At 41.2% G+C, this 27,947-nt stretch overlaps 1 protein-coding gene across 3 annotated transcripts; it reads right to left on the bottom strand.

Moving 5' to 3' along the window:
* Positions 1-162: 162 nt before the first annotated feature.
* Positions 163-27,947, bottom strand: mgll (monoglyceride lipase). 3 transcript variants are annotated; one of them, XM_049753040.2, is made up of 8 exons: positions 27,781-27,947; positions 20,601-20,748; positions 14,326-14,432; positions 10,837-10,973; positions 7,668-7,778; positions 6,929-7,018; positions 5,367-5,582; positions 163-4,154 (listed from the first exon to the last, which is right to left on the bottom strand). In XM_049753040.2, the coding sequence occupies exons 2-8, from the start codon at positions 20,735-20,737 to the stop codon at positions 4,023-4,025; spliced, it is 930 nt and encodes a 309-aa protein (XP_049608997.1). In that variant the 5' UTR covers positions 20,738-20,748; positions 27,781-27,947; the 3' UTR covers positions 163-4,022. The 3 variants fall into 3 exon arrangements, with proteins under 3 accessions (XP_049608997.1, XP_049608996.1, XP_068509147.1); XM_049753039.2 differs by lacking the exon at positions 27,781-27,947 and having other exon boundaries at positions 20,610-20,970; XM_068653046.1 differs by lacking the exons at positions 20,601-20,748; positions 27,781-27,947 and adding an exon at positions 14,655-15,131.

Below are 27,947 nucleotides of genomic sequence, written 5' to 3'. Positions count from 1 at the left end.
GAGTTTATCTGCGTCATGCGTTGGAAGACCCAAAATATGACGCATTAATAAAGTTACACCTTTGTTGGGACTTGTACTTCAGTATTGTTCAAGGTACATTGTCATGCGGCAGGACACAACAGACTGGGGAAAAGAAAATTAAACCAAACCAAACAAATACGATTTCAGTAAGAGTGCAGTTTATTTATTTTAGTACACGCAATATCAGGATCTCAAATACATGTGTTGTTTTAGAAATACACACTGATGTGACAGACATACAAACAAAATTTTAAAAATCAAACGGTTCAACGTAGGTAACAATAACTACATATCGAGCGCTCTCTATTTTCTCTAAATCAAAAATATCCTGATGGAGTCAGACTTTATTGCACCAATGTCACTCTTGGGCATGGTCTCGCATCATTAAGGCACAAACACTATACCGTAAAAGAATACAATACATGGTCCTGTTGTGGAATTGTCCTCTTTTTTTTGTGGAACATAGCAATGTATCAGGTATTGAACTTGAGTTTTTTTTTTTGCCTAATTCAATGTCTCATGTTTCCATTTTTTCATCATCACATACATGTAATTTTGAGTTCAGTTCCTGAAAAACAAATACATAGTTGACGGAAAGATTTGTCTCAAGATGCATGCTCCGGAATAAAGCAAAACATGCCAAGAGAGCATTCAAACATTCATGTTTTTTAAGAATCACAATCTGCAAAATGCAATGTTGATTTAAACATAAGAATTAAAAAACACATGGTCATACATGTGTGGGACTGCATAAAACACCAATTCCCATGTTAAAAAGTTACAAATTACACTGTGATACAAGGTATAAAAAAAGTGCATTGTCCTGATTATTTGCTCAGTACACATCAGCATGTAAATAATTGTAATGCCCACCCCCCACATTGCCCAATATTGACTTAGCGCTGCTATTGTTCATTGTTAAAATGATATCAATTATGTTGAAACTAAATTAAGCAGTACAATTTCAAAAATGCCCCACTGGTATCTTATCATAATTTAGGTTCTCAGAAATAAAAAAAATATATAATTAAATTTTAAAGCCCAGATCGGTAAGGTATATTTGACACTATTTTAGAATCGCATGTCATACTTGGAAAAGAAACAGTCATAAAGCCAAGGTTTAAAAAACAAACTGGCATTGACTGACTTATGCTGCAAATCATTCATCAATTTCCCACCCATATTAAATTGTCTTTCTTACCTAATATTGGAGACTAACAGTCATTGATTTTTATTTATAAATAGGTGCTCTGTCTACATACGATCATTACACTCATGTATAATATATACATTACATAATGGAGCACAGTAATTGTATATGGTTAATTTCTAAGCATGTCAAAGTTGCCAAAAAAGATTATGTTTATATATGTGTTTGCAGTACATTACAGTGTATCTTAACATTTTTACATACTGTATGTTCACTATCTTATGATCTGTAACTGAGCCAGCAGATGGTACTGTCGTCAAAACAGGGTCAATACAAGAATAGTTATTTGATAGCAAAATGTATGCGAACAAATGAACTTCTCTCAGACTTTTTTGGGGGTAACTTCAATGGCAGGTGTCTGACTGTCTTTTTGCAAAGCTATTACAATCTCTACCTCAAATTACCAAGGAAACAGCATGCGAGTGCGACTGGATGATGGCCATATTTTATACTGAGCTTCAAGGAGTGAGGGGTAAATGCCTGCGCTCCGCGCATTCTGCCTAGCAACAAGTGACAGCTCTAAAGTGCAACAAAGAAAAACAACCAAGCGTTGCTGTGCCTCCATTGTGCCAATGCTGCCTCGAAAAAAACGACCTCAGTAATGTGTGACGTGGCCAGTTATTTTGTGCATTGCTTGACCTTTGATTTAGCAAACTGTGCATGCCCCATGGATTCTGCTTAGAAACAAACATCCAATATGAATGCGTAACAAGGCTGATTTGTTTCTGTTGGTGAGACTGTCTGCTAATTTTGTTCCCTTCCACTTCACATCAAGCGACTAATACAAATGTTTGACATTCTGAGCAAGCAAGATAGTTAGCTTGTGCCCTGCGAATTCTTCCTAGCAACAAGTGACCAATAGGAATTTTCTATGTTGCTGGGCTCAATATCTAGCTAATAAATTCTGCCTTTCAATGACGACATTTATTGTCTACGTTGCTGGGCCAGTTAGTGACATGATGAACTCTAACAACACATTATATTCTGTGGATAACAATGCAGATATTTAGGGGGAAATATATACTGTCTGGATATTTTAAGTCTGGGAAAAAAGATGTGGATTTCAGCAGAAACAGGCTGTTTTGGATTCACTGTAAATTGTTCTCATTACACACTGTGTACTAATAATGCTAACTATCCCTTCTCATTTGTCAACGCTCACACAAAAGAAACTCCTCCAAACATCAGTTGGACAAAGCAGGCCCTAAAAGCGCAGCATCCTCTCACATGCTGCACAATTAACAGGACACACACACGCACCCCCCCCCCCCACACACACACACACACGTATAAAAGGTGCTGCCATGGTTACGACTAGCACATCGTTCTCTCTCCTCTTCCACTCAATCACCCATAGCCCCAGCACTGATAATATGCTAATGTTGCCCAGTAACATGCACTCGTGTCAGCAGACAGCTTGATAAGTGAGCAATGCAAAACACCTTGAAATGTGTCTCTTGTGCCAAGTCCATGTAGTACTATAATGCAAGTGCTTTATGTGCTCTAACTGCAGTCGGGAAGGCAGTCGAGGTTTTCATAAAATCCATAAATAGGGTGGCATAATAAAAATCTTATTTCATCAAGAGGCTCATCTATCACACTTTTCAAAAGGAACCGAGTCGAAGTCAGCAGTAATTTGACTTTTGCATGACCAATTCAATGCAGGACACTGACCATTAGCAGTGGCATGAACGATCCACCAGAGGCAGCATGGGTGAGGCTGCACTGACAAAAAGGTCCATGCTGATAGAATGGATAAACACTACTGGTCACCACAGCAATACAAACAAAGGGAAAGATGGTTATTAAGAAAGGCTCAGATGGCACCACCGCACAGAAATAATCTCATTCCTCTCAGTTTTGCAGTGATATCCCCAATTACAACATACAAATATGATATTGCAATCTGTATTAGTCTTATATATGTTAAGTAGATTCTTAGCATTAAAAAACTTCTCAACCATGAAAGTATTAAAAATTGTTATCCTATTGTGGAGTTTAGTATGTCCTTTATGTCGTACCCTACATTCATTGAACCAATACAGCTGGAGCCAAACTATAATTTACGTGTGAACCAACTATTGTCCACAGCAACAGGGTAACATGGTCTGCTGGAGGACCATCTACATTGTTTCACTTTTTATCACTGGATTCTGTTGTGTATGTGATAGTTTGAGGGGCCATCCATTTCTATTTAAGTCATTAATGGCCCCACGAGGGAAACCTTAAGTACACTGTGGCCCACAACAAAAATGAGTTTGACACCCCTGATCTACAATTACTTCACCTCCATCAATGCTTAATTTGGATAGATTTGAATATACCTAAATCATTCCATTGCGATTCATACACGAATCACTGAGAAACCAAGTAAAGGCTATTAATGCCCAGCCTAGACGTTCAGGTGTGCACAAACTGTTTTCACATTTTGCCCGTACGCTAATGAACAAGCTAATGGAAATTGCTTTAAGTTATATTTGCATAAAACTAATTTGGACTAGGAAAAGCAGAAATGAGCATTTGTAACTTCCATAAAGGTTTGTGTGTCATTTATAAAACATTCATTTGGGGAGGGCTGAGGAGTTCAACTGGCATTATATGCACAAACAAAGAATTGTCATTATTGCACTACAAACCTGAGCATACTGCAACTTGAACTTGTACTTCCACTTAACCAGTATGGTTTTGGGCTGACTTCTAGCTAAACCATGGTGCTATGTACTATACAGTGTATTTTAAAGAAGGTGGTTTCCTTGGAGCTTTGACTGGCCTCTCTACATGTTCCCTAAGTCTATGAGCCTTGAGGTGATGGCAATGTGATGCTGGGAAGGCGCTCTATGATCCAGCCAGTCACCTCCTTTAGCACGGACTCCGACACCTCAGGCAGATCGTGGTGAAGGGCGTGGTAGGCTCCCTCGTATACCTGCCGAGAAACAATACAAGCGAGAACCTTGATTTGCCTTTCAGAATCATCATTCCCAATGTCTGACATACTGTCCTATACGTCAAGAATACTCCTAGAAATGCGGGAAAATCGGTTGCCGATTAGAGACTTGTCAGTTTACACAGACAGTGTAACTTTTCTATCAAATTAATTTAAAATGTTGCTAAAAATAAATACACAATACATTTTTTCAGATTAATATGACATCAATCAAGAAATATGAATTGAAATTTCAAAAAAGGTAAAATGTAGCGGAACCTCCATACTGCAAAAGCCTTTTCGGCATCAAAGCCAATGTACAAGAAATATAGGTCTCAAAAGTACAACAAAACTACAATCACTTTTGCAACACATCTAAAAGAAGGAACAGCCTCAGCAAAGACATTGAAAGAAGAGCATCATAAGAGAAGTAAAGAAGATTCACAAGCAACTTAATGCTTTTGTTGTTTTTACAGTGGTTCAAATCTTCTGAAACATTTTTCAGTTTGAGAATATTCCAAAACGGATGTGGTTTTAATTGGACTTTTGCCCAATAAAAACATTGAAAAAAATGTAAACTCTAATTTGATGATATTGGTGAATGGAAAAGGGAGTGCAATGGACGATTGATCTACGCATGTGCATACCATCAAATTAAATTACCATCAATGAAATGTGCATATAGCACTTTTCCTAGATTTACTGGTATAACTACATGCCATATATGGCTTTTTTTTTTTTTTTTTTTACTGTAGAGACAGAAAATAACGTGAGAATGCCGCAAAGAAATCAATGTATTTACATTAGGCAGGCTTAGAGATTGGCAACATAAGAAGTTCGGCGGATAGCTTCACTCCTCTTGACGGCAAGTATGCAGCATTGTTAGTCCATATATGTCTGAGACTTGTGGGAGTACAGTGGATTTTGTGTTTTGATTTTTTGTTTTGGTGAACCAAACATCTTACTTCTGGGTTAGAAAAATAGCTTCCAACATAACTTATATTTCTCAAGAATGTAGATCACCATTGTGCTAAAGTCAATATTATATAATCATTATATCACTATGGAAAGCATAAAATAGCATTTAATTCATGACTTCTTTTTCTTTCCATTCAGTTATGCACTTCTGAATTTAGATTCAGAACTAAAAAGGCAAAACAACAATAAAAACACAATGTCGTCCAATAGAAAACAAGCACACACTGATCCCACCTTCAATTTCTTGTCAGCGCTGGGAGCCTTGTCGAACATCATTTTAGAACCTTGAATGTCGCAAAGCTTGTCAGCGTCACCGTGAAGGAGCAGGAAGGGCCAGCTGATGGACAAGATCTCCCGTTCAATGCGAGCCGCCGCCCCCATTAGCTGTATGCCAAATGACACTCGCATCCCTCCGTGGAAGTTCAACTCATCAGCTTCGTACGCCTGCACCTAGAAAGAGAGACTCATGCTATTAGTACTTAGATTTCCAATGAACCACTACAGACATCATGATGAACTATTTCTGCATGAAACAAAAACACTTTGAACTCTAAAAAACAAAAAACTATAGATTTTGGAATCAGCATGCCAATTTTAGTTCAGTAAAAATCTAATTCAGCAGAATTGTGAAGAATTGTTCCTTAGTGTTATTCATCAAATTGCAACAAAAATGCCAACTGCATTCGTTTCATCATCATTTTATTGTGATCGGTGCCAGCTGTTAAATTAAAAAGGACAATTGTACCTAACAATACAAAATAGAAATTCGTACAATATCAATTTTTATTTTTTATGTTTTATCAGGTTAATGTGATTTTTGCTCCTCTTTATGGGTAACTTTCCTTTTCACACATGATTGTAAGTTGTAAGGAGTGATGAATGTAGAATTAAGTACAATTTAACGTTTTGCTTCCTTCAATGTTTTATCTACCGTGTGTCAAATAGCTCTAATCTTTGTACCGCGCATTTTGTCAGACTAAGATAAAAAGTAAGTACTTTTAGATTACAAGCGCACCATAATCTTCAAATTTAGAATTACATCTGAAAAACAAACTAACTAACATTTTAAGTTAAAAAGGGTTCAGTCACAAAGACCCACTGTAGCTTGTCATATACAGCAGCACAGAAGCTCCTATGAGGCCCATGTTCCACTACTGTTAATAATGCATGAGTGTGAAGTCAAAGGTTCACTAGCTCAGTGAATGAAGACCTACATTTGGTTGTTTGACCAATTTTTACTCCCATATGATGGGGCCATAATTCATGCTAAATACCGGGTACAATGTCAATAACAAATTACATGAAAAGGGTATAAATATGTGTAAAAGCTTAAAAGACACTTGAATTATTTTTGAATTACAAGCTGCTGGCATTTATTGGACAGCTACTAATGCTGCTGCTGCTGCTACTACTACTACTACTACTACTACTACTACTACTACTACTACTACTACTACTAATAATAATAATAATAATAATAAAAGGATAAATCAAGTGAGTTAAGATACATGAAAACCATGGAAACATTACGGTGTTACTGTTATACAGGTAAAATGGAAACTAAATGGAAATAATCGCAAGATAAAATATAGTAACGTGTATTTCACACACATGCAAACATACGCACGCACGCACGCACGCACGCACGCACGCACGCACGCACGCACGCACGCACGCACGCACGCACGCACGCACGCACGCACGCACGCACGCACGCACGCACGCACACAACTACTACAGACATGCAAGCTTGCACGTGATTTTCCCCCAAGAGACCTTTTAATTCTATTGTTCACCTGCTTCTTGTCCCGTGAGACCCATTTGGAATCAATAGAGCCAAGAGTAAAGTTTGGCACCATGTGGTTCAAAACCTTGGCCAGGAAAACCTGCAGACGGTGAATAAACAAAGACACAAACAACAAGCCCACATTTTCAATACAACACAATCAGATCCATGTCGGTTAATGAGGACAGCATACTGACCGGAAGAACATGTTATATAACCTGAGTTGAACTGGTTGGGCTATTACCATCTGCCCAAATAGCAGAATACCAAAAGTAGCTTGATAGCAACCAGGAACAACAGATATGCCTTCTTTAAAAAAAAAAAAAAAAAAAAAAAAAAACACACTAAGGAACCAATTTGCCATATATTAAAAAAGTAACCAATTCAACATAGCGGATACAGCTAGAAAAAAAAAGTTGTGGTCTTGCTCTACTTGATTAAGTGTAATTGTTTGGAAATTGCTTCCTATTGAGAGGTTCTGTCATCTTGTCAGGCAATCATTCAGTGACATTGTCGCAATGCATGGTTCTGTTTATATTAAAACGTAGGACTTGGCAGAGACCTGTAAAGAAAACATTTGCTTATGTTTGACCAGTGGATCGTGTCAGACAGGATCTTTTTTTTCTTGCTGAAGAAAAATGCCTGAAATGTATGTTAATTAAAGGATACACCTTAATGAAACGCAACCAGAATTACAATAAAGGAAAAAGATCGGCGCCTAATAGAAAAATAGCACGGATAAGACTTACCTTGAATGGTGTGGCTGAATCTGGGTTCATCTGGATCATGGGACCAATTAGAACCACTCCGGTAAAATCAGTAGGTCTCTCGCAGGCTGTGAGGATGGATATCGCGCCGCCCTGCATGGAGCGAATAGATAATTTATTTAGGAAGACAGTGATAGTCAGGCTAGGGCAGTTGGATTAAGCAGTTGTACTAGATATCATTAGATTACAGAGGTGGTCGTCATTAAATTGCAGGTCTAATTACGTCAACGCCACAAAATGACAGAATGCAACTGAGATAAGTGCTAGTCAGTTTTGCCCTTGATTTGGCTGAAATATATTCTCAATTTTAAAATGGTATATTATTTACATCTTTGTTCAGCTACAGCCTGTTCTTTTTGCAAAACAACCCAAGACGTTGGGTCAAACTGACCCAACTGCTTGGGTCAGACCATTTTAAGGGTGTAGCCGAACTAATCTATTCTGCCGCAGTTTCAAAGCATTACATACACCCTGCTGGGTTTTGCATCTACTGCGGATCTATTTTCCTCTCTTTTGTTTGTCGTTTTTTTCTTGTCCGATGTTTATATTGTCTATGTATTTATGTTTATTCATGTATTCAATTATTCATTCATACTGTTGGCAACTGAATTTCCCCTAGGGATCAATAAAGTATCGATCTATCTAAGTATCAATCAATCGATTGATTTGTGTGTGTGTGTATTAAAAAATAGACCATACCAGATTCCTTTGTTGTTTTGCACAAAACAACCAAGAGTTGGGTCAAATCAATCGGTCAAAATTTTAACGCAGCACATTTACGAGGTGTGTTAAACAACTTGCATAAATCAACTTGAAACGAGTACTACCCACGTAATCGGAGAGTATAGCTTTGAGCACAAGGAGTTAAAAATGGAACAAAGACTTTGATTCAATGAGGGAGAGATCCTGAGAGCCTCCACTAGTCTGTGACAGACAGTAAGGAAGGACTGTCTGGCTTCTTGTAAGTGGGAAGCAAAGTCGGTGAGAGGTTCTGATGAAAAGAGCTCTGGGAAAACTACTCAGAGGCCAACAAGGCTATAAAACAATCAAGCTTTTGTATGGGTGGGTGTGAACTTCCATCTTGTTTTGTTTTTTTTGTAATGTTGCTCTATGGACAATTGGATCAATGTAAAGGGATAGCCTGAAGGCACGGCAAGGCCACACCTTCCCACCAACGCTGAGCTATAGTTATGACAGTTGTGTTACAACCATAAGCCTCCTTTGGCTTTTGACACTAATGTGGTTTCTCCACCCAAAAGCAAATATTATATTCAGGCGTAATACCATCAAACAACACACACAATAACCCATGCACATATCAACACAAGACTGTGTGTGCAAGTGAATCCGTCCTGTTCGTCTGGAGACTAATTGGCTCCAAATTTATTTATGTGAGCATTCTTTGTCACTTGTGTGAATATTCAACAGGCTTTGGCCAGTGGACTGGCTTGCTTGCTGAAAAGAGCCACTAAGTAGTTCCCACCAGAGAATCTCACTTTCTCTAAACATAAGAAACAAACACTCACAGGTCTACTTGCATACAAATCATTGTGGTTTACGTTCATGTCCGTATTTTACTTTCAAATCCTTCCATCTACGTAACACAAAGAGTGAACCCAACACACAATCAGTAATAGGCCGTGTAGAAAATTGAAAATTAGACTCTGGGGTAGTAAGAACACGGATGCTCTGCCAGAATACGCGTCGTAACAAATCTATTTTTTTGTCTGTCCGGTGAGGGTTCACTTATGAGGGAACTTTTTGATCAAAAGACACATAAAAAAAATGCTGTTTAAAACTTCCTGTTACATAATCCTCAGTTTCTTCGTTATCTCATCACAGGCCTGTCTGATAACGTTCCTTGTGATTTGTCTCTGCCTACCTTGGACTAGCTATTTGTACAACGATACTACATCCATCCATCCATTTTCTGTACCGCTTTATCCCCACGAGGGTCGCGGGCGTGCTGGAGCCTATCCCTGCAGTCATCGGGCAGTAGGCGGGGGACACCCTACGTATCACTAAAATCGTACACAGCACAGTAAATTGTGTCCTGTAAATTTTAAGCAGTATTGCTTTAAATGACAGCCTTCTGAGTAACCAGAGCATGCTGAAACAAGAGTAGATTATGAGTCAGATGAGGTGACACCACGTGATCCCGAAAGAATTCCATCCTATCAGCGGCATCTCTGCAAACATTCTGTCTAATCCACAGGTGGTTGTTGATTTTCCCCTCCTTTGTGCGTCATCTGGCCGCTGATGAGAAGAAATTTATACAAACAGACCAGCAGCAGCCAAATCTAATAGCAACAGGATACAGGAAGCTGTAACATGAGGCTTCTGAAAACACAGCAACTATAAAATTCATAAGACTGTTAAACACTAGGTGAGTTTGATTTCAAGAGAATAGAAGGGAAGTAAAGTAAATGGACATCTGCATTAAAACCCACATTCCATTTATTCTGATTATTAATGTTATTGTGGACAACTTGTTCCAATGAGCATGTGTTATTGTTGTTAACTGAGTGGCGATATCCAGGACTGATGTCTACCACGATGCAACTTCAAAAAGTTCATTTATTGGTAAATGCCCATCGCAACACTTCTTTTATTTGTAGGTGATCTCATGTTGTAGAACTGACAACATGAGATCATGTGGAGCAGCACATTTGGTCATGAGTTTGTGGTCAGTTTCCAAATGGAATGAAATGAGCTATAAATTAAAAACCCAGCTACAGTTGTGCTCACCTACAACGTTGGAAGATTTTACATCATTTAATTGCATATGTTTTAAATAAGCATTGACTATACAGAGTTGACAAAAATATATCGCACTCAAACGCAGCTTGTGTGGTTTATTTTCTTCTGACTACATTATTTACGACAAACTACTAAAACCAATTATTAAAAACAAGGTTGAGTGAGTTATTTAACTAGCAAATATTGACATATTGTTCTTTGTACTCATTGCATATTGCAGAGCTCTTCTACTGCAAAAACACCCGTTTGTGCTATTGAATGCAACAAACAATGAAATAAACAGTAATAATGAATAGCATAAAAGACAAAATGCAAGAAATCTTTTTCCAGAATAGACTCATTCACACTGTGTTCTGCCTATTTCGAAAACTATTGTCCGCATGCCTCCTACCATTGAATGGCCCACAATGAAGACAGGTAGGCCGGGGTGGCGAGACTTCATCAGGTCAATGTGCTGCAGTGAGTCTCGGATGTACACCTGAAAGTCCTTTATGTTCATTCTGTCGCCTTCACTTTGACCATGCCCAACTGTGGAGGTAAGACAAATGTTAGAATGGCAATAAGCAACGAAACAGGAAACAAAAAGGACAAGGTTCGAGCCCCTCCCCAGACCGGTTGATCACTAATTGCAACAGGTTTATAACAGATATGAAAAAAAATATCAAGTTAAAAATGAAGGAAAATGACTTCATAGGTGGAGAAGGGAAACCTACAGTATTTAATATATTGACAGCGGTGTTTATTTACTCAACCGTAAAGTCCACTGGGCATCTATTAGGAATATGGCATTCCGTAATAGGAAAGCCTTTCATTGAATGCATTTTCATCATCATCATTTATTCGTCCTCAGACGGGCCATCCACCGGAGCCTCCACTTCACCCATCCTCCATCGTCAGCAGTTTCCGTGCCCACATCTCTCTTCAGTCTGTCTACATATGTATGTTGGTGTGGGACGCCCTCTTGATCGATGCCCGTGTTTTGGCTCCCACAGCACCAGTTTACTGGCCAGGAGTTCTCTGTGCCTGTGCAGTGACCAGCTAGCCTCATTCTCCTGACTGCTATTTTATTACTCAGCCTCGGTAGCCCTCCATACAGATGTGTACGTTGGTAACGTGTTCGCTCCAGCTGGTGTTTAGTACTACACGCAGCATTCTGGTGTAGCACCCATCCAGAGATTTCTGCATATAGGAGAACGGATTCTACTGTCTCCTCAAAAAAACGGAGCTTGATATTTCGGGGAAGTTTGGATTTCCACACACTTGCCATGCCATTTAGAAATTTGCCATGCTAGTGCCTTCCTCACTTTTAGCTCAAGTTCTGTGGAGTTTATCCATGAGCCCAGGTACTGAAGGTCTTCCACTTCCTTCAGAATGCTTCCCCCTATTGTCACCGGTGGTGGATGGTCCGGGGAGATTTTGAAGGCGATAACCTCAGTTTTCCTAGCATTCAAACCAGGGACATCCAGGGTACACTCCCTCTCTGCACTCCTCAGAAGTTCCTGTGCTTGCTCCATCCGGTCAGACCTAATGTCTGATGTCATCCGCATATTCCAGGTCTGCTATGGTTATGGCTGGAACTCGTATTGAGCTCCTAGGTGTTATGGTTTTAAACTGTTTTTTTTTTTCCAGGTCAAATATTCCATCTATCCATCCATTTTCTATCCCGCTTGTCTCCACAGGGGTTGCAGGGGTGCTGGAGCCTATCCCAGTAGTCATCCGCCAGTAGGCGGGGGACAGTACAAATATCAGTACAAATATTGATAATTAGAATATAATGGTCATAAATATAATGGAAGATCGCTATCCCTCAATTTCTCATCATTTTTTCTTGATACCATTCAGTTGTTTCTATGTCTCTGATGGAATAAATTTCACTTGAAATAATTTCTGGTCAACTCATTCATATGAGCGTATGCACGAGAAGCAGATCCAAATGCAGCAGAAGGTGGGAGGTGCTGTAGGTTGCCGTGGCAACCATTGATCCAGTAACTCCAGTGACGCCCCTTATGAATTCTCTTCACGTGCATGTGAGACCTCCTTCATCTTGTGCCGTTTTAATGTGTGTGACTGAATAATTTGCTTGACATGGAAGCTTTCAGCACTAACATCGATACTTACCAATCAATTGTCATTTGCCAGCTGTTCCAAACATTACTGACAAAATTCAATTGTTCGGGGTTTTTTTTAAATTAACATATATATTGGACTCTATGCAGCAATTTGGCATCTGGGGTGAAGTAATGCAATGGTGATTTGTTCTGCCCAGTCTGACCTGGTTCCTGCTATTTTGCTACATTTCTCTGTAAAAGTAGTTTTTCTTTTGCTATTAAGTCCAGTTTTGCTTGACATATAATGAAATTCATATTTTTCTCCCCACCATGATTCACTGGTGAAAATTATGCAAATCTATGTGATATTTTTAACATTATTCTAAGAATGTGTAAATGAACGTTCGCTGACTGAGGTGTAATATGGTAGCTTTTATGGATGCTTGCATGATAACGACCACCAAGATATTTTGCAAGCATAACAACAAAGGGTGACATTCAGCAGGCTATGGAAAATATTCCATCACTGCAAGACAGTATTTCACAGCCTTTATCAGAGTGGCACAGTGAAAGCTTGCAGGGCCCATAACCAAGTGGTTGATGGATGGAAACCGCTCTCTGCTATCTACCCTCAACATCACACAGACTGGTTGTGGCGTCCTTGAGCTTGATGCAAATACCCGGAACTGCTACTCAAGCGTTAGCTGAGTCACGTCGTGCTACCATATACGCCACAAACTGTCTGTTGGCGGTCTTCACTACTGTGACGGATTAAAAGCAGAGGGCAAATTTCACGAATAAGGAAGTATACAGTTCGCATGACATTAGTGATGATTCATATCAGCTTCTTCTTTAGCTAAAGGTACACACTGTATTTAACAGTAGAAAAATCTCACAGCACATCACCAAACAAAAGCATGATAAAAAGTATTTATGGTCAAATGATGATAATCTCATCATAATTTACATACTCAGTGTGAAATCTGGGTGCCTGTTGAACACAAAGCAATTACTCTGTTGTATAAATGGCAACAGGCAGTGGAAACCGTCTAGTGGAAGTTCTGCCTGTCCTTCCAAATGCAAATCTTAAGCCTGTCATTCATTTACAATGAAGTTAGGTTTTCATAGACATTTGTTTGCGAAGAGGATTACGTAAAAAGACTTACCGTATTTATTTTAATGATCGCCCAGGGCGATAATTAGAGAAGGTTTATGTCCAACAAGGGGGTGGGCGATTAATAGAGAACACTTTTTGTCCGATCGCCAAGGGGCACTGAAATGGGCAATAATATGTATATTTTCCTTTCCTACCTTTCCGTCTGAAATCAAATATTTCCAGGAAAGATTCGCGTGGTTTCGTTTTCCTTGGCCCAATCAGAAAACGTGTCAATCCGGAACTATGATGACTATGATGATAGTCGGGGAGGTATTGAAATACACTGCAAATATATAGTTTATGGAGGAAAACAATTTAAAAGGGACATTCAACGTGCTGTCAAATCAGTCATATTTAAACTTGCGCAATGACGTCGGCATGCGGTCGCGGAGAAAAACGTAAGTTTTGGGGGGAAATTTTAGCAGCATGGGCAATAATTAGAGGTATCAATGTTTTTTATTTATGTTATTGCTAACACACACTGGGCGATTATTAGAATATGGGCGATAATTAGAATAAATACGGTATACAAAGTTTGTGCAAAGGATAAAGGAAAAAATGTGATGCAGTCTTGCAAAGAAGGAGGAGCTATTTTTTAAGAACTTCTGTACATGTCCCAGCGCGTTTGAGCTAGTTATTACAGTAGGTGTGAACATGTGCAAGAATGGTGGCTTACCGTGATCATGTGCAAAGACCAGCAGGGACAGCTCTTTCAGTCTCTGTGCAATCTCATTGTACGGCCCACAATGCTCCCCGGCCCCATGGGCGATGAACACCAGCGCCCTGGGAAGGGACATAAAAAGTGATAAACAAAAACGGGAGTTTACGTTTTGCCCATGCTTGTGTGGGTTTTTATCAGGTCCTCCTGCTTCCTCCCACACTTTAAAATCATGAATGTTGGATTGACTGACGACTACCTTGGCCATAGGTGCTATTGCGAGAGAGAATCAACAGCACCCCTGCCTTCAGGCCAAATTCAGCTGGTATAGACCCAAGCTCACCCACCACAGAAAGGAGGAAGTTATATATGATGCCGCTTGCCTCCTAGCTGGAGCTCGTAAGAGGGACCACATAACCCCAATTAGGGCCTCCCTGGACTGGCTCCCATATCACGCCGATCGCCATTTTTCACGTCTCCGTAGAGCTTCTCCACGCCTTCCTCCTGCTAGCCCCGTGTCATATTTCGCGTTTCGTTGTCATGGTGCCCGTTCGCATCTCTGTCTGCTCTCGCCCCTCCCCACCTGTGTCCTACCTGTAACCCGTCTTGTATTTATGCCTTGCCCGTGTAACACTCCCTGTTGGATCGTCCTGTTTATCCTGTTTACCCTGCTCACTCTGTCTGGGCTTTCCCCATGTTTGGTTCCCACCCATTTCTGCTGCCCATTCATCGCCATGGTCTCCTGCCTGTGTTTGTTCCCCTCATCCTGTCCTCCACCACCCTTTTCCCATTAATAAACCCTGGTCCAAGCTGCACAATGTCGCCCTGCTCCGTTCCGCGCGTGACAACCCAGTGGATTTTAGACCGCATTTTAAGATACTTCGATTTGTTTTCAAAAGGTTAAATGGCCTCACCCCAGCTTACCTCTCTGGGCTCCTCCACCCGTACGCACTTGTCAGGTACCTCAGGTCTGCAGACCAGACGCTCCTTGAAGCGCCGAGGACTAAGCGTAGCCTCAGAGAGGATCGAGCCTTTTCAATTACCTCCCCTTAAATGAAAGGCACCCCCCCCCCGTCTATTTTTAAAACTCGTTTGAAGCCCCATATTAATTATTTGGCTATTGAGTGACTTTCGACTGTGATTGTTCTGCTACTATATATTCATTTGTGTTTCAATTCACTCTTTTCTCTGTATTTGTGGTTGTCCCATTGTTATATGTGAAGTGCTTTGTTAAGTCGAGAACCTTGACGGTTGTGGTGTACATGCTAGCACTGACATAACATTACCACTCACTTTGGGATCACTATTAGTGGATATGCAATGAATGATGAGACAAGGAGACTAATGCAAATATGTCTCTTTACTTCCCACAAAACTGAGAGTTTACACAGCAATGAAGTATGCAAGCAACTATTCTTATTATATACTCTAAAATATAATATGATTTGTGAGGCGTTACCTCTACCATCAGTGCATGACAAACATCTTATAGAAAACTGTGAAACACCACGGTGTTCTCTCAAAAACAAAAAATAAGTGCTGAAAGGCCATGTGGAGTGTCAATCAGTAATGATTATTTGAAATGCTTTCAGTGACACCAATAACCAAATGGTTGCTGTTCATCATCAAGCCTTGTTAACAAATCACTCTAACTTCACTAACTGCTGCTCTGTCTTGCCTCACAAGACTTCCACTGCTCAATTTGGCACAGAGCAAACAAGCATGTGCATTCATGTTTGTGTGTGTGTGTGTGTGTGTGTGTGTGTGTGTGTGTGTGTGTGTGTGTGTGTGTGTGTGTGTGTGTGCGTGTGCGTGTGCGTGTGCGTGTGCGTGTGCGTGTGCGTGTGTGTGTGTGTGTGTGTGTGTGTGTGTGTGTGTGTGTGCGTGCAGTATCTCCATACAACAGTAGGAGTGAATAGCAGCCTTTGTTTAGGCATAACAGATTTGAACTCACACACTGAGGGGGCAGTTGGAGATTAATGGAGCTAATCTGGTTTTACTGTAAAGATGAACACAGTACAGACTACAAAACAGACAATACTGACCATAATGACATATGTGACATTTGGTACATTCTGTTTAAAGAGATTGGTTTTTCAATGACGGTAAATAAAATGACGGTAAATTAACATGAAGGAAGTGGAATAAAAGTGACATTGTCAGAAACATGTATATAGTCATTTTTACATCTTGCCCTATCCAGGGTCACAGGGATGCTGGTGGATATGGGGGCTGACTAAACTCTTGATTGGTCACTAGTCGATCACAGGATACATTAGAGACTGTCGACCATTGTACAAGCACAACTTCAGAAATGTTTGCCACTAAACTATAATTGACATAAAACTATAAATAGTATTTTGATTGTATGGCAAGACCTTTCCTTGCCTGACATATAGGAGTAACTTCTCAAACTCGGACACCTGTCCTAGCTTCTTCTCTACAAGAGAGGAAACATTCTACGTCCATAGAACCTGTAGCCAAGCTTCCCTGACTGCAACCCAGCTCTCTTGGCACTCGATCTCCTGCCCCCCCCTCCCCTTAGGTGCCGAGGTCATGGGAAGGGGAACTTTGTTTGCCTCTTTGGGCTGTGCCCACTCTGCCCGCATGGATGCAGGCCTGACCACCTTGCATATGCCAATGAGCCCCATGTCCATCTTCATTTGAGGCACCAAAGATAAAAAGATCAGAACATTTAGAGATTTTTAAATTCAATTACATTTACAAATTACAACAACGGATCATTTACTGAAAATAAAGTCAAATTCCTAAGAGGCTTCACATTTCTCCATTACTGTCTTTCTTGGGGATTGTTGATTCACTAGTCTCCCACAATGTTTAAGTTTACAGAAAAACAGACCCTATGTCTATAAAAAGCCTTGTGAAAACACACATAGGGAGAGCGAGCCAGAGAAAAAGAGAAAGTAAAGAAACGGAGCAAAAGAGAGGAAAAGAAAGAGAAAGAGAGACAGACAAGACAGACAGACAGACAGACAGAAAGAAAGAAAGAAAGAAAGAAAGAAAGAAAGAAAGAAAGAAAGAAAGAAAGAAAGAAAGAAAGAAAGAAAGAAAAAGATAGAAAGAGAAAGAAGACGGAGAAAGAGAAAGAGAGAAAGAAAATCCGTTGCATTCTCTTGTATGTAAAGCTACTCCAAGTACAGCCTAATCCCTTTCATGTGCTCGTCTAGCTGCCCGAAGATGATTTTAGGCTTTCACAAACTTTTGTCAACCAAGCACAAAATGCACTCTAAAAGAGAATATTATGTAACAAAACAAAGGCACTCAGATGATAAATCTCAGTGAATGAAAGGAAGCGTGACAAGATAAACATAGACAATGCTTATTTCCATTACCGTGGAGCCTTTAGAGTCGAATGCAACTGAGGTCTGATGAATTCGATTATGACAATCCATTTGGCTCTACATCACACTAACCATCTTGAGGCATTAAAACACATTAGTTTGGCGACCATCAAACCGGATTTAGTACAAATTTAATGGATGATGTTGTGGAATGCCAACATACTCGCAAAAGAATTCCAGCTACTGACAAAATGGATGAACTGGAATTTTTGTGAACATTAAAAGTGAGAGGAGGTAAAAGTAAGAATATACACCGTGGAGGGGATTAACATTCAAAGCGGCATGAAACCAGCATCACAACAATTTTGTAATTTACTTCTTGCATTTCTATGACAGCTAAGATCGTATGTATCTGAACACAATTATTCAATTAAATTAGTGAACAAAAGGAACACACATACAACTACACAATTTATGTCTGGCTAGACCTCTGAGTTGTTTTTCTGACGGTCAACAATTTCTAAACTAGCTTCATTACTTCCAGCCGACAGCACAGATATGTGCTTTCCGTTTTGACTGGCGACCAGTCCAGGTTTTACAGCACCTCTTTCGCAAAGTCAGCTGAGATAGGCTCCATGCAAATCTATCGGGAAAAGGATTTCTATGTCCATTGTCCACATACAAAAGGTTTGGGGAAAAAAAACTCTTGGTAGAAATGAGAACAATCCCTCAAGTAAGTTTTAGACAATCAAAAGGCTGGAAAAACAACATTAGTTGACTAAGAATATAAATAAAGAAAATATCTATTATGTGCATGAATTAAAAACTAGTAGGGTGATCTGTAAAAGTAATAAACTCCACATTGTTGTAAAAACATTTTATTTGAAGTCTTACTCTTAAGGCAGACCTCGTAATTTTGCATTCGCTTCCTGCATTATTCATGACCTCTGCTTTACATACAAAAGGTCAATTTAGGTCTCTTTTTTTTTTTTTATTGTATTTGTGTGCCCTGTGTCCAAGTGTAACACTAACAGCAGGGAACACAAACTCAAAACAGGGAAGGAAGTCAAGCCAGACGGAATCAGTCTACAAATGTGTATAAGCAGTGACCCATTTACACAGCCTGAGTGTCAGTTACGATGCAGTTGAGGCGCCATGACCCCGACGTGTACATATGACGTGATGATTGCACTCCATGTGGGTTCAAAGCCTCAGTTGGACATCTGTTTGATGGTCTGTCAATCATTGTTGAGGCCCCTCCCCTCCAGCCCAAAACCTTTCACCCACTTCCTCGTTCTAGTGAAAGGGGCCTTTGAGAAGCAGCTGACCTTTGACCCCATCTCATTCAACCAGTCTATGGTGTTCTGTTTTATATATGAGAGAGAGCGAGAGAGAGCGAGAGAGAGAGAGAGAGAGAGAGAGAGAGAGAGAGAGAGAGAGAGAGAGAGAGAGAGAGAGAGAGAGAGAGAGAAACAAATGGTCTTGCTTATCAGGTGGCGCAAGAAGGTAAATCTTGTTTAGATACAGCTTTTGAACATTTTGAAAATAATACGGAAACCATAATATCCAAGAGAATTGCATCTCACTCATCATGATCACTAAATTTCATTCAAATCATTTGTAAAAGACTAGGTTTAGGCGAATAACAAAAATGTTATGTGATGCACTTTAAACAGGTTGTAGTGTGTCTGTTGCATAACACATTCATTGCACTCATATTTTATATTTCATTACCCGCTCTGGGATATGGATACTGCTGGAAACTGTGAATTTCCCCCTGGGATCAATAAAGTATCTATCTATCGATGAAAACTGAGGATGTATTTCCTTCTTCCCTTTGCTGTTTGCTACCACTATCCTCAAGGACCAATGACATGCCATTCATGTCAATATTTGACCAAAAACACTGTCTGCATTGCTTCAGAACAAAATACGTGCTTTCTTTTTAAACTACCCCATTGTTTATTTACCAATGGCCTTCCTGTCATACATTGACATGCCCTTGTCATTTAACTGTACTCTGTGTATATATGTTTTATTAACTAGGTCAATGCTGGTGTTGGGGTACACTTGTTTAACATGTGTGCAAGTAGCGTGGGATCGATTCCCACTCAGCGACAGTATACATGTGGGGGTTGCTACGACTGGCTGGCGACCATTTAAACAGTTATTTTAGTTAGACAGGGAAGATTTTACTTGCTTTACATGTTTCAGCTACTTCCTGTAGCCTTCCTTTTTGGAGGAAGGCTATCTTCCACTGAGTTATATGGAGGTTCTGTTTGACCTCATGGGCTCTATATTTGTGCCCAGCACAAGTCTGGCTTGTAGTGTGATCTAATTGTGTGAGGGGGCAAGAAACACAAAGGTTACGTATGTTCGCACGCAGTTTGGCGCAGTTATAGAGGCACTTTGCGCAGTTGTGGGCGTGAACACAGACAACATGCTTCACAGCCAATGAAACTGCTGTTCTCCCTTTAAAATTGACACGCAAAGGGCGTACAGTCTTTGACATGGTGGACACTGGATGTTAGGTATTATCATTCTCAAAGCAGTTAAGATTCAGCGTCAACAAATTCAAAAATTCATCAGTCATTTTATCTTAGTTTTTTTTTATCTTTTTTAATAAACAGCCTAATCAATAAATCAGGGTTATTATGGGTTGATATTATGTCCATGGCTCAGTATTTGCAGTAAACTAATTATTTAGATATTATCTGTGAAAAGGTTTTTTTGACTCCAGATGTTTTGTGGTCCTGCACATTCTGTCACATTTTCCTTGCTGTCACGCAGCATGCAATTTCATGTACATCTGTTACTTTTTCTGTCACAGCCACATATGCATGGAGGTTAAGATGCCCAAAATGGCCAACTGTATCACATTTAACTACTGAAATTAAAAACGAAAAATATTAATAGTGACCTTTAAGTACAGCGACAAACGCGAGATCCGCGTCTCCACTCACTCCCACGCCCCCTTTCTCATCCACGCACCGAACTGACCTTGGCGGGCGGACCGGTTCCCAGTAACGGCAGAACAGGTGCAGTCCATCGGCGTTGACGATGTGCTCTAGGTCGGTGTACGGAACTCCCTGCGGACTCCGCCTGGGAGCAGCCCCCGGCTCGGGCATGGAGAATGGCTCTGTCAGATTGACACGGAACGGCCACAGTGAGATATCGCGGTCGTACAGGAACCAACCGAAGCCGACCGCGAGCAGGCAGGTCGCGGCGGTCGCGGCGTTCATTGCCCACGGATGTTCGTATACGCTTTCCCTGGCGGCCACTAATAAAAGGGATTGTTGTGTTCACTTGGAATGGAGGCACGACGTTTCCCTTGATCTAATCCCACACTCGCACACTCACATGCACACAGCCGCGGCTACATGGTGGCGTTACGTCAGAAGACCATATGCGCGTTTTCTCCCCTAATGCAAGAGACACAGCTGTCATACATGTATGCAATACGCCGTGTATAAATAACTCCGATACGTTACGTATCTCACGTTATGGCATGTCTGTTTTATATTATATATTTATATATATTATTTTTGGCTACCGTATACATAAAGCACAGGTGTCAAACTCAAGGCCCGGGGGCCAGATACGGCCCGCCACATCATTTTATGTGTCCCCCGAAGATAAATTGTGCATCAAATTCGTGTCATTACTCGAATTGCAAATTGTCTTCACTTTAATAATTTTTTTTTTAAACATTTGACCAGTTTTTACTCGTCTGATTTGTCAGTTTGTTTTGTAGCTTTTACTGTGTATGAGGTGCTCATACATTTATTGAGTCATAATGGCCCTCCGAAAGAAGCTATGACTACAATGCGGCCCGCGAAAAAATTTTTTGACACCACTGGCATGAAGAATACTTGGGCTACCCTCAGCAATACACTTTAATATACCACAACAACCACAGTAACAAACACATTGTTTTGCATTCTTTGTAAAGACAATTTGGGGGGATTCTGGAGGTGTACCTAATATTGTCATCTTTTCTGGCATGTCTAGCTTTCCAAATGAGACTGCCCAGAGAAATATCATGGCATTAAAAGAATTGTGTGCAAATATACTTTAAATAATAATACACCCTGTTAACTGCTGATTAGAATTTGAAATATAAGTAAAAGTATTAAGAAAATATAGTTCCTACTGTCTTCACTGTGTACTCAGTTGAATGCAAATTTAAAAGGATTTGCAAATCATTGTATTGTGTTTTTATTTACATTTTACGCAACTTCCCAACGTCATTGGAATTGGGGTTTGTGTATTAAACTCCTGTGGTGCACAGCTGAACTGTTTAGGCATAAAAAAAAAGCATACAGATGAATCCTATTGTTGCACATGAACAAGTTGCCAAAGAGACAGCGAATTGCTGTCATTTTGTTCAGCAACTAATCTCAAATTGGCACAAGCGTGTTCATATTTGTAGGAGAAAACGATGAGCTGATTTATTACAAGTAATTACCCTTTTTTCCCCAAACGGAAAAGGGTCTAGCTTGACAAGTGTGATGATTTCTTCATTTGGATGGTGTAGAGTTGCTAAATTTTAAAATGAAACCAGCAAGTACAAAGTTTATTTTAAGGAAGTGCAACATCATTAGTTTGCCTTCTTTGGGGTAAGTGAAGGATGCAGACAAGTACAACAGTAACAATTTAAATTATGTGAGTCATTGCGCTATAATAAACAGCAATGTATTATATTTATTGCTTCGACTCCATTCAAAGAGCACAAGAGAAGCTATTTGAATGCCACTGGAAGTTACATTCGTAGAGATACTACATTTTGTTTTATCACTTATGCACAGCACTTTCTTACAACCGACGGTTATTATGAAGTGCTATATGACTTAGGTTGAGTGTGTGAAATTATTAAGACACTCAAATTAAGAAAGGCATTTCAAAGAAAAAAACATTTAAAAAATGAGGCTGGGGAATGACCCTAAGCTGTATGTATGTCATTGTTTGACACGCCTGAGATAAATTCATTTTTTACTTATCAATAACTGTAGACTATCTTACTGATTTAAAACACTATATGTAGATTTTGAAGTTTTTTTTTATTCATATTTTATTTTTGTTTTTGTGACTCAAATGGGCGGTAGGGTGGCGCAATAGTGCCCTCTATCTTAGAGCCGTCACATACAGCGTAATTGCACCGTCACGTGCCGTGCCATCTGCCACCCAGCCAGAACTTTCCGTCATTCATCGTTTACAGCTATGCCCAGTTAATTAGGACTCATTACCTGCTCAACGGTTCCCAATATAAGCGCACCGCTTCTGCCAGCACATTGTCAGTTTGTCCAGTTATGCTGCCAGTGTTCTCTCTGTTCCTGCTTTTGCACTTATTGTTTTCGCTTGCCGACCTTGCTTGCCATCACTCCGACTGAAGCCCGAATGCCACCTGCCCTGACCCATTGCTCGTCCCTGACCACGTCTTCGCCTCGCCTTCCTGCTCCACCACACCCGCAAAGTACCAACTCTCCACTTCCCCCTCTCCCTCTTGCCAATAAAAGACCACGCCCCACTTGGTTGTTCTGTCTCGTAAGGTTCTCCATGACAGCACGAACTGACCAACAATGCGACCAGCGAACGGACTCTCTGCCCTGGACCGTCTGTTGGGCTCCGAGTGGGATATCAACCGGCTATCCGAGGAAATGGCAACGTCAACCCAGATCGTCCTGCAGCAACATCAGGAGCTTCAGCAGCAGCAACATCAGGAGCTAGTACAGGCTCTCAATGCCCTCAAGAACCTTACTCTATCTGTTTCCACCCAGTTAGCACGATCCCCTGCTGAACCTGACACCCGGCCATCAGCAGCCCTGATCTCAGCGCTGGACATTCCAGAGCCCAAGGTTGGCAACCCCGAACCCTTTGACGAAGATTCAGAACAAGCTCGAGCGTTCATCTCCAACTGCCGTATCCCCTTCGACCTCCAACTGAGATGGTCTCCTATGACCTTCCCCGTATTCTTGAGGACGCCATGGACCTGATGGGATGCGTAGATTGGCGAAGGAGCGAGACGGAGAAGAAGCCTCTCCCCTCTCTCCGCAGGCGTGCTGCCTGCTCGACGCCTCGGGTCTTATTAGCAACCCTGGCCAGACGCTCAATCCTACTTGCCGTCCGCCCGTGACCGGGACTCTTCTCGGCCAGCCAGCACTTCTCAAATGCTCGTCCCACCCAATCAAGCTGGCCTAAGCCCACAGAGTTGGGGCGTGCTTCCCTCACTCATGTGGAACACCAGCGTCGTTTTCAGTACGACCTGTGCCTGTACTGTAGGGGTGAAGGGTCATCGACTGGCGTCCTGCTCAGCTAAAGCCCAGCCCGGACCCAGCCAGCTGCAAATCCGTATGGGCTCAGTTTGCTTACCTTCCCACTCTAGTAAGCTCACTGCTTTGTCACCCTAAAGGCTGCAGACTCAGGCCCGGTCTCTTAGATGGCTGAAGCCCCCAGTCCCACCTCCTCGATGGCGCCTATCATCAGCTCCACAATATGCTATCATCCCAGCTGTTTATGCCGTGTACCCTGACCAGCCGTCAATCGGAGGGGTCGTTGGAGACGGACCCATTTAGTTCCTGTGCCCGCTTCAGTTCCTGCCACCGGACCTGCGTCCACTCCCGATCCTGTTCCAGAACATGACTCGGCGCCTCCCGAAACCACGTATGAGGACGAGACATTCCCTTGAAATGCTTACAAAATTGGTTAGTGCGGCTAAACAAACAACATGTTTACTCGACCCGCTTCCAGCCAAACTACTTAAAGAATTATTTCCAATTTTAGGATCGTCCGTCTTAAATATAATCAATCTGTCTGTTTCCTCTGGGATAGTGCCAACAGCCTTTAAAACCGCTATTATTAAACCGCTACTTAAGCGAGCAAATCTTGACCCAGACTGTCTCAGTAATTATAGGCCAGTTTCAAACCTCCCATTCATAGCAAAACTTCTTGAAAAAGTAGTAGCGCAGCAGCTTATTGATTACATGGTCGCTAATAATCGATATGACTCTTTTCAGTCTGGTTTTAGAGCTAATCATTCCACAGAGACAGCACTTACTAAAATGACTAATGATCTCCTCATAGCTATGGATTCAAATACGTCGTCTGTATTGTTACTACTCGATCTTAGTGCTGCCTTTGACACTGTAGACTTCGATATTTTATTAGGGCGTCTTAAAAGTTGAGTTGGTATCTCAGGGTCAGCACTAAGCTGGTTCTATTCCTATCTATCAGACAGGACTCACCGAGTGGTCCATGGCAATACATCCTCTGAGCTCTCTAATGTTACATGTGGTGTCCCACAGGGATCGGTACTCGGACCGATTTTATTTAATATTTATATGATTCCGCTTGGGGACATAATACGTAAATATAATATTAGTTTTCAATGCTACGCGGATGACACCCAATTATATATGCCGTTATCGATGACAGATCCGCGGGACTGTTGTAATCTCGAGGCGTGCCTTGCGGAGATCAAGCAATGGATGTCTCTCAACTTCCTTCGTCTTAACCCAGATAAAACTGAGATGTTGATAATTGGTCCTACTCGTTATCAACACTTATTTAAGGAAACCACTATAACTATAGATAACCGTGCTATCACTCAGAGTGATACTGTAACTAATCTCGGGGTAATATATGACCAAACGCTCTCCTTTCAAAAACACATTAAGAATATAACCAGGATTGCGTTTTTTCACCTTCGTAATATTGCTAAGATTCGTCCGATCCTCTCGACCGGGGATGCGGAAACTATTATACATGCGTTCGTCACGTCGCGCCTGGACTACTGTAATGTATTATTCTCTGGTCTTCCTAAGTCCAGTATCAAAAGTCTACAGTTAGTACAAAATGCCGCTGCGAGGCTGCTCTCACGGTCAAGAAAATTTGATCACATTACCCCAATATTAGCCAACTTACATTGGCTCCCGGTCCATTTAAGATGTGACTTCAAGGTTCTTCTACTAACCTATAAATCACTGCATGGCTTAGCGCCTTCATATCTCGTCGACCTCGTCGTTCCTTATGTTCCGTCTCGTAACCTTCGTTCGCAAAACGCTAGTCTTTTAGTTACACCGAGGGCCAAGAAAATGTCTGAAGGTTCTAGAGCATTCTCTATCCGGGCTCCAGAGCTTTGGAATGCCCTACCAATGGAGATTAGAACTACTACCTCAGTAGAAACATTTAAGACACGTTTATAGACACATTTCTATGAGATGGCCTTTAACTAACTTGTAGTGGCCGATTCGGCCGGAGTTTGTTTTGTTCTCTCTGCCCACCCTCTCCCTGGCTGGGGAGGGGGTTAGGTGGCGCAAAAACTGATAGCGGCTAGCTGGATTCTCGGGGACCAATTTAAGATCAAGAAACTGCAGCCCAACCTCCTTGAAGACACTGCCAGGACAATCGAGGGCACCTCCGACATCCATTTTTTCATTGATTTTCATATTATGTATTACTTGTGCCCTCTCTGCATCCATTACAACCTGGTGATCCTGAAAGGGGGATCCTTCCATCTGTGGTCCCTTCTCAAGGTTTCTCATTTTCCCCTGGAAGGTTTTTTTTTTAGTTTTTCCTAGCCCTTTTGGGAGCTTAAGATCAGGGGATGCTTTGAGAATAATTGTCAATTTTTGGCTATGTGAAGCCCTTTGAGACTGTGATTTAGGGCTATACAAATAAACTTGACTTGACTTGACATTCTGTGGTTCTGTCCGATGACGGCGCTTGGGAGATGGACTTTTCAGATGGGGTTCGTGTTGGGGTTGGTTTGGGGATGTCAGGAGGCGAGGTTCTGCCACGTGCTCGTGCCATCTGGCACTCACCCAAAACTTTCCCCGTCAACCATTGTTTACAGCCCTACTCAGTTATAAGTAGAACTCATTACCTGCTCAACCAGTTCCCAATATAAAGGCACCGCTCCCACCAGCACATTGTCAGTTCGCTCAGTTATGCTGCCCATGTTCCTGCTTTTGTGCTTGTTTCCAGTTGCTAAACTTGTTTGCTATCACAACTGACCGACTACGCCCGAACGCCGCCTGCCCCGACTTATTGCTTGTCCGTGACGTCTTTGCCTCTCCCTGCTGCACCGCACCCCAAAGTGCCAACTCTTCAGTTCCCTTCTCCCTCTTGTCAATAAAAGTCCGTGCCACACTTGGTTGCTGTCTCATCCGTGACTTACTACCTGCCACAATTTTTTGATGGCTCGATAACTTTTTGAACAAAAATTAAGGGAAAAAATGGTGACTATCTTTTTAATTGTGTGTAACTGATGTAAATGTTCCAATTAAATAAATCCAAAGTGCACATAAAATGACAAATCCCCGCAGGTCTTGCGTTTGACACCACAATTTGAGAGGGTCTTTTAAAGTAACTATTTGAGGGAATATGCAGCCCATAAACATTAGCAAACACTACAATACATGGAAATGTTCAGAGATTTATTCATTTTGACAATCAGAGCTGCCAGTTAAGTGCGTCTGTTTGTTTTTCCCTTCAATGCTGCTCCATTCACATCCAGTGAATACCTCAATAGGGCACAATTCACTGTGCTGTACACAACAATGAGGCAATCAGCGTGGTAGTTAAAAATAGCTCGGTGTAAAGCTATTCCAACCCAGAACATGATCGGATTTCATTTTAAGTGGCGCGACACCATATGCAAGCAGGTGTATTCATATTTCATCATACCTGAACTATTAGTGTGCAGCATCAACAGCAAAACGCGTCTTCCACTGAATAACGGCAACTAAGCTTTCCTTTCTTGCATATACAAAAATCAAGATTCAGTACGGTTTACGTCATTATGCACGCTGCATGAAAACGCAGAATGGTGCACATTCCATGCACGCTTGTTTGTTGTCATTTTTGCAAACGCTCGTACGTACCTCCACACATCGTGCAAGACATGGCAAGATGCTTGAATCTACAACGCAAGGATGCGCACTCACAACAATTGCGGCACAACAAGTGCACAGTGACGTTGGACTATGTTTTTTTTTTTTTTTTTACGCCTTTATGACATCGTTTTTCATCATCCATTCTCCCCAACTTGTATACCCGTATTGTACATAAAAGGCATGAAAAAAAACAGAGAGCCCACAACAATCAAGCACTCCAAATGCAACCTGGAGCCAAGTTGAATGAAAACATGGACATGACAAGAAACAGAACCAACCTGCAGCGGAACGTTTGCGATGAAGTAGAAGCTAATTTTCGGAACGTCTCTTGCCCCGGTTGCCTCTTTGGTCCCACTGCTTCCCGTTGCTCCTTTCTCTCTCTCTGCACTCGAGCACAGTAAAGACTACCAAAGAAGCAACCAAAAGTACGCGCACGCGCGCACAC

The sequence above is a fragment of the Syngnathus scovelli genome, chromosome 2, assembly GCF_024217435.2.
Source record: "Syngnathus scovelli strain Florida chromosome 2, RoL_Ssco_1.2, whole genome shotgun sequence".
NCBI lineage: Eukaryota > Metazoa > Chordata > Actinopteri > Syngnathiformes > Syngnathidae > Syngnathus > Syngnathus scovelli.
Note: the sequence above shows the minus strand (reverse complement) of the source record. Positions and strands in the feature narration are given on the sequence as shown.